At 42.4% G+C, this 16,984-nt stretch overlaps 1 protein-coding gene across 3 annotated transcripts; it reads right to left on the bottom strand.

The window, feature by feature from the left end:
- Positions 1-3,961: 3,961 nt before the first annotated feature.
- PHYHD1 (phytanoyl-CoA dioxygenase domain containing 1) lies at positions 3,962-15,522 on the bottom strand. 3 transcript variants are annotated; one of them, XM_034793471.1, is made up of 11 exons: positions 15,367-15,522; positions 14,069-14,227; positions 13,359-13,434; positions 13,115-13,162; positions 10,183-10,238; positions 9,948-10,010; positions 9,829-9,850; positions 8,856-8,984; positions 6,584-6,700; positions 6,093-6,219; positions 3,962-5,006 (listed from the first exon to the last, which is right to left on the bottom strand). In XM_034793471.1, the coding sequence occupies exons 1-11, from the start codon at positions 15,397-15,399 to the stop codon at positions 4,961-4,963; spliced, it is 876 nt and encodes a 291-aa protein (XP_034649362.1). In that variant the 5' UTR covers positions 15,400-15,522; the 3' UTR covers positions 3,962-4,960. The 3 variants fall into 3 exon arrangements, with proteins under 3 accessions (XP_034649362.1, XP_034649364.1, XP_034649363.1); XM_034793473.1 differs by lacking the exon at positions 6,584-6,700; XM_034793472.1 differs by lacking the exon at positions 13,115-13,162.
- Between the last annotated feature and the right edge of the window lie 1,462 nt (positions 15,523-16,984).

The following is a 16,984-nucleotide window of genomic DNA, read 5'->3' as shown; positions in this document are numbered from 1 at the left end:
AACTTTTGAGCTACACAGAGCTCTTCTTCTGGTGACCTCAAGAAGAGCTCCATGTAGCTCCAAAGCTTGTCTATCTCACCAACAGAAGTTGGTCCAATAAATGATATTACCTCACCCACCTTGTCTCTCTGTTCACCAGCGCAGGCTCCTACAAAGCTTGTGCACTGTATTGGCATGCCACCGGGTTGAGTCCTGGTATCTTGTATTATTGTCCATGTGAATTCTCCCTCTTTCAATAAAAGCATGCTGTTGCAGTGAGGGTTTGCACCACCTGCAGCATAGGATCAAATTGTATGAAGACTGCCACGTCATCTCTCATTTCCTCTTACAAAATTAGAAGACCTCTGCCAACTAGAGTGAAAACAGTACTAATGCTTATTCTGTTTAAAGTAATTTCAAATACAGAGAATGTCAAACTTAGTTTATTGGAAGAGCATGGATAGATAGGATTGCAGGGTGAAAACAATAGCCTTTGTGGCTAAAATTTTGATTTACTTGCCAGTTCTCTGGAATAAACCAAGTTCTACCTTTTTCATGCTCTTGATCTCTTGAAATTACATTGAACAAAACTTGCTTTATATGTGATTTTTTTTTTAAAGCTACATTAAAAAATTAATCTCCATTGAAAAGAGTCCCATTTCCAGATACAATTTTAAAGAGAGATTAGGTTAAAACTCATTTAAAATCCTTTCCTGTATTACTCATAACACATTTAGATTATTAAAACAAAGTATTTTAACAATCCAGTGTGCTTCTCTGCTACTCATACAGTTTGATTTACTTCTTGCATTTCTCTCAGATTGAACAAAGAAAATCACTGAAGTCAGTTTCACAGCTGTTTATAATAAGTAATGTTCTGGTTTTCATATATGCACTAGTACAGGCTGCAGTGTTTGGTTTGTAAATCATTAGGAGGGTTGAGGGGGGACATTTAAATCTGGACAAATGGTTTTCATTAAAAATCATCCATGAAAGCATTTCTATTAAAATGTAAATTCAGGAGCAAAACTACCTGCTACTGCCCCTTTAATTAGGATCATAACTCAGTACAATTGAAACAATTCACTGTTTATAGCCAAAAAACCTTCCATTTTTGTATATTTAATCCTTTGAAACATCTCTACTTCTAGGAATCCTCTCTCATTAGCATGCAAAACTTCCATTAGGACCAGATTAAGCTGATTTGTATCCTGCCTCTTCCACCCTCCCATGGAGTACCTGGTAGGGTATTTGCTTGCAAGAATTCTTGTCCAGGGAAGTTGATTCTGGTCCCTGCTACAGCATCTTTATGACATTTCTGCTGTGTAAAGGGGCCACAGCGGTTCCCTGGGGCAGAACCCCGTCCCCAGCCCTTGAGCAACATAGGGGCAAACTAGGCAGCTTAGCACCATCCTGTGCAGCCCCAAGTTTGGGACTGGGAGTGTATTGGTGTTAGCAGGAGGATTGGCCAGAGAGTATTGTGTGCTCTGGTTATTCTCTGCTGCAGAGTCAGACCACCTCCAATCATTCTGGGATGCACTGGCCCCTGGAACAACCGACAGAGTATCACATTTGCCCACCCTCCTCCAACCCTCTTGGCCTTCTCTTTCTGGACCATGCCTCCTGAGACACACAGCACAGAATCTCTCCTCGGACTTCAAGTATGGTCAGAAAATGACTGTGATTAACAGAGCAATAGGCTGTGAGGCACTGCTCCAAGGAAACAGCCCTGGAGAGATGGATGGTGCAAGAGTACAGTGACCCTTAGCAACAGTGAATCCAACATGTTGCACAGCTTAGTAATTCTCATGTTCTAGCGAGACAGAGTAGGACATTCTTTCTACATCTGTCTTCAAATCACATTGAACAGAGCACAGAAGGGAAAGGAGAGATGAACCAACTTTCTTAGCAGGAAAATGCTACTTTAAAAAAAATAATTAGAAAGGTGGAGTCTTTTTCCCACAGTAACTAAGAAAAAGCCTTAGCTACCACCCATCCTGTGTTCTGCACTTGGTAACAGAGCATTCAGGTGAAGGTTGATATAACACTAAAGCCATAAAACAAAGCACCAGAACCGAAGATTACTCTGTCCCCTGCGTACTGACATCAAAACAAGGTCTGAAAAAGGTAGGAAAGATCTGACTCTTGTTTCTAATAGAAGCCTTGGTGAATCTGAGCAAGATTACCACTGTTATCCCTACCCAGCCTACTCATTCCTGCTACTGCAGTGATTTCAGATGCATCAAAAAATCCTGTTTGACCTACAGAACCTGTTTTAGCTGCTCAGTTTAAAACTGGCACTCTTGTTCCACCAGCGAAGTCCCAGCCATTACTTAAGAGCCGTTTTTACCATAAATGAACACAAGAATTTAATCTATTTCTTCATTGCAACTGGCATTTGAGACAAATACCAGAGGTAGGCATCATGCTTAGAAAAAGTAATGAAGCAATAAGGCTTGACGCCATGTGTCGCAAAAATCCATTTCTAACCTGCTTTAATCTGATACAGAGCCTGAAACAATAAGATGTCTTGGGTCATTCAGTCCATTCCTCCTGCAACAATGCAAGATCATCTGCACTATTTTGTTTTCATCTAGTCTATGAATACCATTGAGGGTGTCTGTTCTGTTGGCAGATTATTCTATTCAAGTTACCTCTTAGAAACTGTCTAAAGTTCTTCTGTGTATTATTTCCCAAGTGTATTAAATATCAGTCCATTGATATATATATTGCATAGGGACCCCATATAGTCAAGTACAGCTGTCTCTGTGTCTCTCTCTCTCTCTCTCTTTTAAGGTAGATGGCTTTCACCAACTGGAAATGATAATGCTAGTGCTATTTAAAATAAGCAAAACATCTAGTTTTCATTTAAGATAAAGGCTTAACATTAATTTCTATAGATGACTTTAAAACGTTTAAATCAAGTTGAAATGCTGAAGATGCTGCTGGGCTCTATGCATTAATTTTAGCAATATATAAAACCCTTGATATTAAGGGTTTAAACTGATCAACAATACATGCTCTTGCAATTTCTCTGAACACAAAATTCACCCATGGAGACTAATTATTAATAAAACTTACTACTGCTACTCAATCTTTTTTCCTGTTTTTGTTATATTTGCATATATGTTTCTAGAGCTCCTGCTGCCTACCTAATCCCATTTGTAATGTTGCCACCAGTTTTATCCACCTTCCAATCCCCCCTTCCTCTAGTCTGCATGTTGCTTATATTGTCTCAATGTTTGATAGCTCAGCTTTAAAATATAAAACTGATATTACGCATTCAGAGGATAATAACTAGGAGGGAATGTTGTTTAGAGGGTAGAGCATGAGAATCAGGACTCCGGGGGTTTTGTTCCCAAAACTGCTATGTGATCTGGGGTAAGTCATTTAGAACTAAATGGTGAAGCCCTTGTACATGTTAGTGAGCACTTACTCAAGTAATTGGGACTGCTCCCATGAGTAAGGGCTCCACAATCAGACCTACTCCTGCTTTGTGCCTCAGTTTACCCATCTGTAAAACTAGAATAATACCTCCTAGGGGTGTTGTAAAGATTCATTATTTAGTTTCTGTAAAGCATTCAGATCTGTGGTGGGAAAGTACTGGATAAGTGTGAAGTATTCTTGTTCCCTGTCACAGTGAATTCAATAACTGTGAACTAAATTACTTGAGCATCCCTGTAAAGAGCTGGGAAGTTGGCTTTTGTGGGTGTGTCAATTAAATAATATACTGGTGATGTGAAAATTTATGAAGCATATTTCCAGTCTTATGTATGGATACTTCAAAGAGTAGCTGTTCTCTCTGTATATATTAAAAAAAAAAAACCACGTAAATCCTTCATTATTTGTTAAAAAAAATATATTCCACTGAAACTGTGAAGAAAAGTCCTGTCTCTCTGCATTTAATAACTCTTCATAGATTTGCTGAAAAAAGTTAAAGTTTGACTATTCAGTGATAGTAATAGAAAGGTACATAGGAACATAAAATGGACTTTGTCACTTTATTTAAATGAGGTTATTTAGAATATTCAGATATGTGGGCTGCATTACATCAATGATACTTCCTAGAAGGGTGAAGTTATGTGCTCTTTGCTAGCATCTGTTCTGCATGCTGGGAGTTAAAAGCATAATCACTGTATGTCTTTACCCTTATGTGTTGTAGTCTAACACTTTTTTGGAGGTTTCAGGGACTGTCATCTTCAGACAGAGAAATTATGTTTGTATTATTTTTATTCTTGATATTCCCACCTCTCATTAACTTCAATAGGCATCAAAAGTCACTCAGTTCTCCTTGAAAATGTATGCAGCAAAGGTTTACAAGTCTAGGGATTGTCTTATCTCCTCACATACCACTCCCCAGTAACTCTTACTTAGCATTTTAACAGGAAAAATAAGAAATTTAGGCTCCCTGCTTTGGTCTGCCCATTCTAGACTTTTCTTTTACTCTATTGCTGTTTCAGCAGGGTAGGTTTTAACTTTTTTGTGGTACAACAAACCCCTCTACATAACCTCCAAAAGACTCTGTACACCTGAGGGTAATACAACAGAGATGGAATAAACATAATAGAAATTTTCCTGGCTTGGGTTGTACAAGGGGAAAATACTGAGATTTTGAGTATCCTGAAAAGGAGGTGCCTCTCAGCGGGTCCCACAATTGAGGTACAGTGGCCACTTCATAGTGAGTTCATATGACTAAAGAGATTTCCCCATCAAAAGGAGTTTTTAGGTGACTGTTCTCACTATGAGTAGGGTACACGTAACACAGATGCTCTGAGTCAGGCCAGCGCTGGACAGGTGTGGATGAAGATTCTTCTGTCATGCACACCGGCTGAAGCTACTCCTGGGCAGAGGACACACGAATATTGGGAGATGAGAGCAGTGGGTGAAGTTGTATCTGAAGAGAACAGCAGCAGATGGCTGAGAAAGATGAATGGAGTCTACTCAGTGATCAACCATTTGACTCCAATGGCTAATGTTAGCTTTAGGTGTAGAGAGGTGGAAAAGGCAATTCAGGAGTTGGCTGAAGCCTGAAAAGAGAAGAGAAAACACTTAAGTAAAAACTGAATTCCAGAATCAGTCCCAGGTCTACCTGACACAGAATCCGTTCTGGCTTAGGTACCACTGATGCAGAAATGAACAGTTCTGATGGGAAGCCTTTAACAGGTACTTCCTCAGATCCAATCCAGTATGTCCAATCTCTTGCTACAAAACTCTTAACGTCCCTAAGCAGAGATTCACATCTTGGTTTTCCACCTGCATTCATACCTTTTACTCTTTCCCCAGTGCATTTCACCTCTTTCCCCAGTGCGTTTAATTACTTTCTTCTAATCTAACTCTGTACCCAGAGGGAGCTTCAGACATAGGTTGTATACTTCTGTAAGGAGAATGGGTTTTGTGATCAAAACACAGGACCAGAACCTTGGTTCTATTCCCAACTGTGCTACAGATACCATGTATGACCCTGAGTAAATCATTTAACCTCTGTCAGATGTATGCATTTTATGCTTTCATCAGTATAATCATTATGAAAGCTTCAGTTTAAGCTGGGAGGATCATATTCTTCATTGTTTATGGTACTTTCTTAAAAGGGATTGTTCTCCCATGCTGGCCTCCAGGAGAGCCTTGCCTGTCATTCTGCAACTCTATTACTGAGGGAAGACGTGCACAAAGAGACAGTCTCTGTATGTGGCAGGAATCAAGCTGATCCTGTTCTGTGGCAGTAGGGAATTAACATCCCTCCAGGAGAGAGAAATACTATGAGTTTAATGAATGGTTGTAAGGCTCTCTGCTGCACCTTTGCTGGAGGACCTTACAGCGCTGTTCTAATATGGCTAGCAGGAAAACAATCCTTTGCTACACAGGCCAGGGAAATTGTCCTGGGAAACTACTATTGACACTGGTGTTCAAAGCTGCAGCTAGCACAGTTCTGAGCCATGTAGAGGGAACCTAGTTGTGTGTATCACCCTGTAGGTGTAACACAAAAATGGGGTAAGAGCTGGGGTTGCTGGGTGAAAAAAAGCTTCTTAAATGGTTACAGCTTTAAAAAGCCTCCAGTTTCCAGCAGGTTTGGTTTTCTTTTTGTTTGTTTTTGCTACTGAATGATCTCTGTATACCAGTTCTCTTTGCTCCAGCTGGTGTCTTTGGCCTCCATCAGATGAAAAGTGTACACATGGCGGGACCACTCTGAGCTGTTCAGCTCACTCTTATGGACAACTTCTCCATGGATAAGAATGAGGCCACCTGTTTGAAATAAACACACATCTGTCTTTCCTTTTGAACATCTCCTTCCTCTGTGACATACAAGAGGAGCTGGTGCTGTCTTTGAAAGGTTTGTCATGATAACGAGACAAAAGTCAGCCCATTGATTCCTATGGTAAGAATTTGTTTGGGAAAACTCCAGGAACATATCATACTGTTGCTTTGGTTCTACAAGATCCATTTATTTCATTGTGGACTCTTTACATAACCCTTTGGCAGCAGCTGGGGCATCAGGCCTGCATTGGCAATACATCATTGCATTCCCTCTGGGCCTGTGGTTTAAACTGAACATGTGTCACTGTGTCTATCTTTTGCATTTTCACTGGTTCTACAGATGAAGCTTTACCTTTGCGGATGGGCACAGGAATAAACTGGCTATCTTGATGAGTCCGCTCAGAGCCGATGAACTGTGTGCATGGTATGGTTCCTGGTGGGGCTCGGACCATTCTACGTGTGATGCCATCTGCAATCCCACAGTAGACAAAACTTTTTTTTTTTTTTATTAATCATTTAACCGGGCAGTAAATAAACCCCTGTGTTAAGATTCAATTTTAGACTATTTAATCCATCAAATAACAAAAACTTGATCAAGTTTAATAATCAAAGATTAATCAGCACAATACAAAAAGGAAAGAGTTAATACTTTACCAGTCTGGAAATAATGCTTTGCAGAAAGGACATCTTCGCTCTGTTCCAAAGCATTAACTCACTTCTCCTTATATTTATACCCTGTTTCTCATGCACAGGAAACTCTTTAAATGTCTTTATTTCATGATGAACCCTACTTTTCCTTTCCTATGCATTTTGCACCTACTGTCCAAGATTCTTGGGCACCTGCACCTAATTAGTTTAACAATCTTGCATCAATTATAATAGTTGCTTATTACTTTAACAAAGCTCAGCGTAATATTATTTTGTGCTTAATAATCTCTACATATGCCAATCATAGCTTCTGCACTGACTGGACAACTTAAACCCCTCATTACATTATCTATACCCTCCATCGTTTCATTAATGAAAATTCTTTCCTTGCTCATTTTCTCTTTTCATTGGGAAAAGATTAAGGTTTACCTGGTGGTACAGAAACTCACACTGCCTTTTGTCTGCTTTTCTCATCTGTGCCCTGGCACATTAACAAGTGCTACCCTTATCTGCAAAAACATGCAGTGCTTTCTGAGCAGAGTCCTCCACTCACGCAAAACACATCTTTGGCACTGTTCTCCTTTCTGTAACAGTACAGATGTTTAACTGCAGCTACAGAGCCATATGCTGAGTTTAGGCACAAATTGTGATTACAACAAAGTGCAAAGCTTTATGATTTCTCAGGGAAGAATGTCTTTTGCTTGATTTTTTTTTTTAATTAATTTATTTTTAAGAGAGACCTGAGGATCGTACCTGTTTTAAGGCACATTAAAGTTTGAGATGAAATGGATAAACAGTTCCCCTGGAGCTAATTAGTCCCCATGCTAGACATATACAAAATATACTAAATGTAAAATGTGCACCAATAGTTAGAGGCCCATGGCAACTTCCATTCCTCGAGAAAAAGAGGATACACACATTTTATTTTGATTTGGCCTGATCTATGTGTTGCCATAGTCCACTGGTCGCTCTCTGATCTCTTGGACGCTATCCAGTTCATTCTTGTTTTCCATGTTTGCTGAATTTTAGACCAGTGTGGGGGTGTGTAAGTGCAAGGTTTTTATTCTTCCTCCCCTTACACAGAGCAAGCTGGGGTAGCAATATTCTTAGTCTTGACCCAGGACAACAGAAAGGGTTAATGGGTATATATCCTGAAGGGATCTGTGTTTAAAGCTGGGCGATGGGGGTGTCAATATAAATAATATAGTGCAGCATCAAAGTTTTATTAAAGAAACAAAAATGAGCAAAGTGGTTTCACTGTGCTTATCCCTAACCTGAGGGAACCTGGAGAAACTGCTCCTTCCAGCCCAGCTCAGGGTGGAGAAGCATTTTCAAAGCTGCTGTAGGAAGCTCTGGAATGAAGTAAGGGTCTGTAGCACTGCAAAGAAGACACTCTTTGGAAGGATCAAAGAATAGTTGTAAAAGACTCAAATCTTGTTGAACAAGGAAGGGTCAGATACTTGCTGAAGGAAGTTACTCAGTAATACTAAATTGAAAGGATTTCAGGAACACCAACAGTGGATCCTAATATTGCAAGGTCTGGATTTAATAAGTAAAAAATCAATAAGATTGTGGATACCACTATCTCTGTACTTTAAGCAGATTGTATGGGTATAGTACAGCATTAAACTTGGGCATTTGGTGTCAGAGTCAGAAATAATGTCAAGTTTTGATTTCCAGGAATGTTTTTGGATTAAAATCACAGATCCTTGGTCTAGTGACCAGCAGCAAAGGAAATGAGTCATTTGAGCTAGGCTGCTAAAAGTGGGATTATGAATTTGGACCCTAAAAGTACCAAGGGAATGATGTTGCTTTAAACAAAGGTTCCCTAAAGCATGATGGTGTCTCCACTAGCTGGATGCGGCCATGTAACCACTGTATGATTCAGAGGACACAGTACAATCTGTGCTACTTTCCACCCGTAACCAGGAGACAAGGGTGCATTTCAGTGTATGGCAGAATAATATGAATCTTACTGGTGTGAGAGCCAGGGATGAACCATAGACAGCCGTTCTCCTGGGTGGTGTTCTCCAGAGCTATCCAGAGGCCCAGAACCCTGCCCAGCGGCTCTGTGTACAGAAATGAGGCGTCCTGGTGTGGTCTCACTGAAACCAACAGACACCTGGTTACCTTACATTTTAAAGACTGTTGAATTAAGAGTAATGAAAGGTCTATGGGGCTTTCCTGCCTTTCCTTTCTCTGCCCTCTTTTGACTGCAGTATGAATGCACCTAGAAGTGACAACAGTGAGTATGCATGCTCCTGACAGCGCTGCAGAAGTTCACTGTCTGCGTGCATGCTACCACCACCAGCCTCCACAGACAGACAAACACCATCACCTGGAGAATCTCACCTCTGTAGAGGTGGGGGCTGGTGAGTATATCTATTGATAGTGTGTGGGGAGAGACTGATACTGTCCCCTTCCCAATAAATTCTCAGCTCATGTCCCATTTATTCTAGGGGGAGTACAGCAAGGATAACTTATTCCAAGTCACATTTGAGGCATGTGAGAATTACTTTTGGTTTACAGCAATCCTTGAAAGACAAGGAAACTTGACATACAGTTAGGAAATTCCCCCAATCACTTGTCCTTTCCGCCAATCACTTGTCCTTTCCCATTTCCCTGACATCTTACTACTTTGGGAATCTCAAGCGTGTAGTGAGAGTCGGCCCCTGCTCCAATCATAACACATGGGATTGGGTCACCTTTCAACCTAGTGTGGATATAAGTTAGCCCTTTACCTGCCCATACAGAAACAGAAAGGAACCCTGGGTGAGATTTTCACACCCCATTCCCAGTAATTTCTAACGGGAACAGGGCATCCAAACCTTTAGGCAGCTTTGAAAAATCTCACTGAGTGACCAGTTTGTTACTTGAATTCCCTTCCTCCAAACCTTGGTATCGGTACATAATATCTGCAGCCTAGTACAGATGTAGTATGAATTTTACCTTCACCACCAATGCCAGGTTGCTGGAAGAGGAAAAATAGAAAGAAGAGGAGAATGTTAAACTGGAAAATATTAAAATGGCTTCTTTCACGAGTAAATAGGAGATTGGAGTCACTGTACCTTAAAGATATACATACTCTGGACAATCACTGGTTTCTCAAGGCCCAGTTTTCTTCCCAACTCCTGTGGAACATCCCAAAGTTATAACACTTCCGTTCTCTGGTCAGAATTTAGCAAATGCTTGCTGAGAATTTTTATAAATCCTTTCATGAGGAGAGGGCTCATCCTTCTGAGCATACAGTTTTGAAACTAAACGATCACAGAGTTCTTTCAAGTGACTTAAGCTATTGCTCACCTGAACTTTGGAGGAGTGAGTGATTTGCTTGAAGATGGGATCGTAAGCATGCAAAGCTGAGGGAAAGAAGTTGTTACTTAGTGAAAATTCTAGAACTCCTTTCCAGAAGGGACCCTTTAAACTCTGAGGAAACACAATGATGGGTATTACATTCTGAAGGGGAAGTCTGCAGTCTATCAGGCTCAAACTGCATCCCTCTCAGGAATCAGTTTAGTGTGCACAGTGCCCATTATCATGTCTGCCCTGTTCCTTTTGCTAAAAGGTCTGGGTTAGACAAATTCCTTTTGTTTCAAGCTTTTTGTATGGATTGTAAACTAGGCAAAATGTTTCATCAGATGGAGATCACACAAGTGCTGTTGACATTTGCAAATCATATAACGAATTTCTTTAGAGGACAAAGATATAATCAGTCTCCTTTACGACAAACTGCGGCTATATGAAAATAATGGTCTATGACCAAAAAAATAGCTTGGAAGAGATTTCTGGGGTATGTTCTGAAGGAAAACCAAATAGATTATTCAGAGCTCCAGATACTAAGAGCTTAGATATTACAATGGGGAGCATTATACACAACCCTAAGATAGATAAATACTAATAAGGGGTTGCACAATTTGTTGCTTCTATAGGCTGAACTCAGTGCATGCTCCAGGCATCTCTCCATTCCACCTGCAAGCTCCTTGTGTGATGCTCTCCCATCCCCTTCTATTTCAGGCCCTCCCTGCAACACCCCTCCAATCTCCTTCCTGCCAGGGTTTCTGAGTGGCCTCCATTTCCCTCCTCCTCCTATACCAGCGTCCTCCATTCTCCCTGCATGCCATCAGTTATTTTTGCAACCCCATTCCCACTTACACCATGCCAGTGGCTCTGTGCGCTCTAATTCCCGCCTTCCCCTCCACACCAGGGCCCCCCAATCTCCCACACGAGGGGTTGTATGCCCCCCACTCCTCCCACCCATGGCAGGGGCTGTGAGCCCTCTATCTCCCCTTCCTTTCATATGAGGATCCCCCAATTTTCTCTCCAGCAGGGGTTCTCTGAGCCCTCTATACCAGGATCCCCCATTATTCCTTCCATGCCAGGCACTGTGTTCTTGCTCCCCTTTCCCTCCACACATTATTATTTGTCTGGGAGAGAAGTCTGTCAGGTTGCCAACATGTTGAACTATAGGGAGAATGGGCACAGTGACAGATGAAACAGACTTGTTGTAGCAGAAGGCGTTAGTGGGTGCCAACAATCCATTGTTTGATCTATAGACAATACCAGAAGTGCTTGAAGTTGTAATTATGCTAAAGAGATGGCAGGGGCTCCACGTATGCATTTTTCCCTTTTCAGTTTTCCGATTGTCCTCCAAATCAGAAGGGTTCTGGCAGTGAAAGCCTAGAATGTTCCTGGAAACTTTGGAATTGATCAGTTGTTGCATTCAAAAGTTGTCACATTACAGAAGGACAGAAATGCCATCAAGGTGAGCATTGGGCCTCACAAGCTCAGTCAATTATCTGAACGTGTCCTTCAAAGTACTACGGTTCTTAGAATTTTAATACAGCATGATGAGAAAATTCTGTAGAGATGAAACATGGGACATCAAATTTTTATCATATGTAAAATTAAGAACTGGGGGAGCACAAATTCAGTGCTCTTTGAATGCCTTAACTTGCCCTAGAGTTTTTAACTTGGAAGCAAATGCTTTGGATTCAGGATCACTCTTAAAGAGGATAGAATTTGCTGTTCAGTCAGTCAGTTTACTCAACCCAGCAGAGACTGCTACAGAGCAAAAAAGTGGCTAGACAGAAAATAAGTGGATAAATTGCAGAAGAATAGGTTAAAATGAATCCTTCTCTTGGAATTGCAGTTAGGCCCGAGTGAGGAGGATGCTATCTGTGTTTTCCGTTTCCTCTTGAAGGAGCACTTGCAGTACAGCAGAGGACAAAGAAAGGGTGGGAAGAGGAGTTGTTTTTTTTTGGGGACATTGTTTTCCCTATAGAGACTGCAGGAGTGTGAGATCAGATACTGGATTTTCAAGTTTTAATGGAGAAAGATCTAGGCAAGGTTCCTGCGTTTGTGAGATAAAAATGCTGAACCCTGTTATGTTTTCTCTAGGTATTGTTTGAAAACAAAAGGGATACAGCTAGTTCTTTAGCAGCTGGAAGAGGGGAAATAGGACACATTGGAAACCTGTAAGAATGAGAAGCTGCTGGCAATGTCAGCTTGTTAAGCGCTAGCAGTGTGCTCAGAACAGAGAAGATAGTCTGTCCTAAGGATCTTAACAACCTAGATTGGACACAAACAATACAGCTCAAACAATCCATTGCATAACAGAGACAGAAGTTTGAACTTCAGCCATTATAGGTCAATGATTCTTTTTAAAAACTATAAAAGCCTTGTAGAACAAGTGGCTTTTGAAAAGAGATTTAAATGGGAAATGAGAGGCCTTTTGGCAAAGGACAGGGAGGTTTCCTAGCATGGGGTAACACAGAAGGAAGCACAAATACGAGAGTGGAAGGATTCAAAGGGGGCACAGGAAGAAGCAAACTGGTATGTGAGCAGGGTGAAGCTGAGCAGAGGCTTAGAGTTAAATCTAAGGAACTTGAACCTGATGCTGGTGAGGGAAGAGACAGAGCAAGGTTGCAAAGAAGGGATTCGTGTGGCCACAATGGGAGGAGAGGAGGATTTTTGCAATAATGTTCAGTGGACTGGGACATGGCAAAAGCAATAGAACAGAGAGGAGGAGGCTGTAGTCAAGGCAAGAGAATTTAAATCTACGTCTCTTGTTTTAATACAATGGGCAGAGTCCGTGTTTAGCTAGAACATTAACTCAGGAGAGCAGTTTCTTTGTAATGTGCTGGCATTATTCACCATAGCCAAGTCTGAAGGAATGCTTAGTTCTGGAAAATACACCCCATATTTTCTCTCCAAAAGCATCACAGCTCAGACATACCGTGGCCAATCTTGTTTATAGATTTCTCCTTTGGAACAAGAAAGTCACCTAAGAAACAAAGTGCTGAATTAAAGAGGATGCAACAAAACAAAGAGTAAACAAAAGCGCCTAGAACTCCCCTCTCTCCCAAATAGTCATTCAGCCACCTTGTCCCTTTAAGAAAGTTCCTGGCTCACTAGCAGATTGCTTACATTTCTCCCCATCCACCCCAAGCCCATTACAGCCGATGGTAGATAACTTTTACCTTTCTCATCAAAAACTCCTTTCTCAAAGAAGAATCTGATCTTGTCTCCACTGGTTAGAAAATAATCCGCACTGCCCTGTCAGAGACAAGAGAGACCCAGCAATGGTAATATCCTAGAGACTATATCTTGAACACTTCCAACAAGGAGCTAGTACTTTCCTGCATCTTCTCCCCAGCAAGAGAGCAGGAAGAATAAAGTAGAATAAAGACATCAGTAGTTCAGAGAGAGGCTTTTAACTGTGCTAAACTTCTTGGGTTCCAGCTTGCCCTTTGCAGACACCCAATATAGGGTGAACAGAAGGGTTTTGGTTTGTGAGAAGTCTTGATTTGACAGCCCTGGAGACTGAGATATTCTTTATCCATGGAACCAGTATAGTATAGGTAGTCACAATAGAGGCTTTCACACATTCAGCCCTTTTCTGCAGGGACTCTTCACGTTCAGCCTCTGTGACCCATTCCTCTCTTGGCCTTTCCTGAGACCACTAACAAAATGTTGCCCAAGGCAGCAGAGAGGGTGCTCATCAGAGGCAAGATTGCAGTTCAGCAGTACCTAGCTCTCAGCCTCCTGCTCAGACATGCCTCCTTGCAAGAACAAAACCCTTTTCCCTGAACTGCCTAGTGTTACAAACTAGCCCTTTGCTAGCCACCTCAGGAGTAATTTGAGATTTAGATTGCCCCTTCTCGCCTCTATCTGAAGCACCTATCTGTACCTGTGCCTGGAGCTGTTCCTCTTCGTTGGTGGAGAACTCTGTACGGCAGTGGGGTGGCACATCCATCTTGGCTATAATCTTATGCATTTGCTCCTTCATGGCATCACATTCTTCTGTGGTGAAAAATTCTTCCAAAACAAGGAAACCATCTTCATGGAACTAGAAGAGAGCACTAGAGTTCAGATGGGGACAGAGTGGCTGGCATTCTATGGTACACTTAAGAGACAGCAGTTATATTCAATATTCCTGTCTGTCAGTCTTCTTCAGTTTGGTGTTATGCACCTTTTCTTGGGCTCTGCATCCAGATGCTAGATCAGACTTACATCCTTGGCGATCCTCTCTGCTAGTAGAGATGCAGTAGAGCAAGGTGCATTTTTCATACACTGTACTTCGTATCATGGACCTCTTTTAATGTGCATCTAATAATCGGCATTATTGCCTGACCCTCCAATCCCACACAAACCAGCCTCTCATTATACAAGTTTTTTATGGATTCATCTTAATAATTTCCTCAATGAGTAATGTTTGTATTCTCGCTTTTTTAAAAGAGAGATTTCTACTGGAAAAAAAAATAATTCAGTAAGAGATTCACAGGCTGTGGTCAAGGAAAAAGTGATTACAGCTCCTACATGCAGCAGGCTCTAGGAACCAAGTGAAATATGCATTTGTTACTGTCCTCATGGCTTAAAATTCTCTTCCCCAAAGGAGGAAATTAAGTAACTGCTAAACACAGACTTTACCAAAATGAACAATGCAGTTTTGTTCTGTTTCAGGATTAGAACAAAATTACTGAGAGGTTGGAAAAAGTACTTGTTCTAAATTTAACTGAGAATGGGTGCTGATTTCTATGGGGTGATTGATCAGTCTCTTATGAAATTAAATTAGCTCTCTGGACATTGCAGACTTGAACCGTTGCCCCTTTATAAAGAAAAAAAACAGCAGGTTATCCTCTGATAGGCAGAGTTCAACTTCAAGAATAAGGCTGATAGTTGAGAGAGAGAGACAGAGACAGAGAGAGAAGAAAAGAACTCTTAAGATAGGAACTCTGTAGGACAAACCACGTTTCTGGAGTCACTTATAGTCCTAATAAAGTGCTCAGATAATACAGTATACAAAATGGAGTAGACTATAACATGTTCCCAAAGCAAATCTTTGCTAAACACAAGTGCTGGTTAAACTGGACAGGAATGTGGATTAGTTAGTGAGATCTGTTCCCTTCTCACAAGTACGGCACTGTCAGCCTGTATCTCTCACACACAGCTTGCTGGATGCAGTATTTCCTTGCTCTCCTCCCTTACCTGTTGGATCTGTTCTTCAGTTACAAATGCCATTGCAGATTCAGACTCACAGTGATTATGTCAGGTCCAGACTAACACAGCTACCCCTCTGAGAAGTGATTATGTCAGTACACTGTAATTCCTCCAGAGCCCTGCACAGCTAACTCCCCCTCTCCATGTGATCCTTTCAACACCACGTGATAAAGCAGGGGCGGGCAAACTTTTTGGCCTGAGGGCCACATGGGGTTTCCAAAATTGTATGGAGGGCCAGTTAGGGGAGGCTGTGCGCCTCCCCAAACAGCCAGGCGTGGTCCAGCCCCTGCAATCCACATGCTTCTCGCCCCCTAACGGCCCTCCCCCCGGGACTCCTGCCCTATCCAACCCCCCGTTCCCTGTCCCTTGACAGCCCCCCTGGGACCCTTGCCCCATCCACCCCTCCCTGTCCCCTGACCCCTCCGCAGCCCCATCCAACCCCTCCTCTCCTTCCTAACTGCCCCCCGGGACTCCTGCACCCATTCAACCCCCTCTGTTCCCTGCCCTCTAATCACCCCGACCATCACCCCGAACTCCCCTGCCCTCTATCCAACCCTCCCTGCCCCGTTACCATGCTGTCTGGAGCACCAGTGGCTGGCAGTGCTACAGCTGCGCCACCCAGAGCATCAGGACAGGCAGCCGCGCCGCCCAGCTGGAGCCAGCCACTCCACCGTGCAGCACAGAGCACCTGGTCAGACCATGGTTCTGCAGCTGCGCTGCCCGGCAAGAGCTTGCAGCCCCGCTGTCCAGAGCATTGCGCTGGTGGCGTAGTGAGCTGAGGCTGCGGGGGAGGGGGAACAGCAGAGGAGAGGCTGGGGGCTAGCCTCCCAAGCCAGGAGCTCAGGGGCTGGGCAGGAGGGTCCCGCGGGCTGCCGTAGTTTGACCACCTCTGTGATAAAGAATACTTGGGAACCAGATGGCTATCCAAACAATGAGGGATTTTCTTCCCCCCCTCTCTTGTTTAGATTCAGTTCTTTGTCCAGATATGCTCCTAACTTTTATTGAAATCAGTATTTGCTAAGGTGACATAATCATGTTGGTCCCAGGATATGAGAGACAGGGTGGGTGAAGTCATATATTTTATTGGACCAACTTCTGTTGGTGAAAGAGACAAGCTTCTTCAGGCCTGAAGAAGAGCTCTGAGAAAGGCTATGTCTATACTAGAGACCTTACAGCGGCACAGCTGTACTGATGCAACTGTGCCACTGTAAGATCTCTTGTGTAGCCGTCTCTGCCCCCCCATCGAGAGGCACTAGCTATATGCCAACATAGGCAGTGCTGTGCACACTACCACTTATGCTGCCGAAACTTATGTCGCTCAGAGGGGTGTTAAAATGACATAAGTTTTGCCAACATAAGTGGTAGTGTAGACATGGCCTTTCAAGTCTCTTTCACCAACAGAAGTTGGCCTACTAAAAGATATTACTTCACCCATCTTGTCTCATTGAATTCAAGGGAAATTAGGAGCCTAAATACTTGTGTTGATCTGGGCTTTTGTGCAGCTCAGAAATAAGGTGTAAACAAAAGTTTGTCTTTTAATGGGGAAAAAAAACAGCATAAGCATAATGAAAAACTCAGTTCAACTCTTAGCTCCAGGGAGAGCCAC

This window comes from Trachemys scripta, chromosome 17, assembly GCF_013100865.1.
Source record: "Trachemys scripta elegans isolate TJP31775 chromosome 17, CAS_Tse_1.0, whole genome shotgun sequence".
NCBI classification, from domain to species: Eukaryota; Metazoa; Chordata; order Testudines; family Emydidae; genus Trachemys; species Trachemys scripta.
Note: the sequence above shows the minus strand (reverse complement) of the source record. Positions and strands in the feature narration are given on the sequence as shown.

Coding starts and splice junctions, on each gene's coding strand:
- PHYHD1 (XM_034793471.1), bottom strand. CDS start 15,399: ATGGCATTTGTAACTGAAGAACAGATCCAACAG. Junction 13,435..14,068: donor AGGAACAGCTCCAGGCACAG/GTACAGATAGGT, acceptor TGTCTCTGACAG/GGCAGTGCGGATTATTTTCT. Junction 10,239..13,114: donor TATAAACAAGATTGGCCACG/GTATGTCTGAGC, acceptor TCTTTCCCTCAG/CTTTGCATGCTTACGATCCC.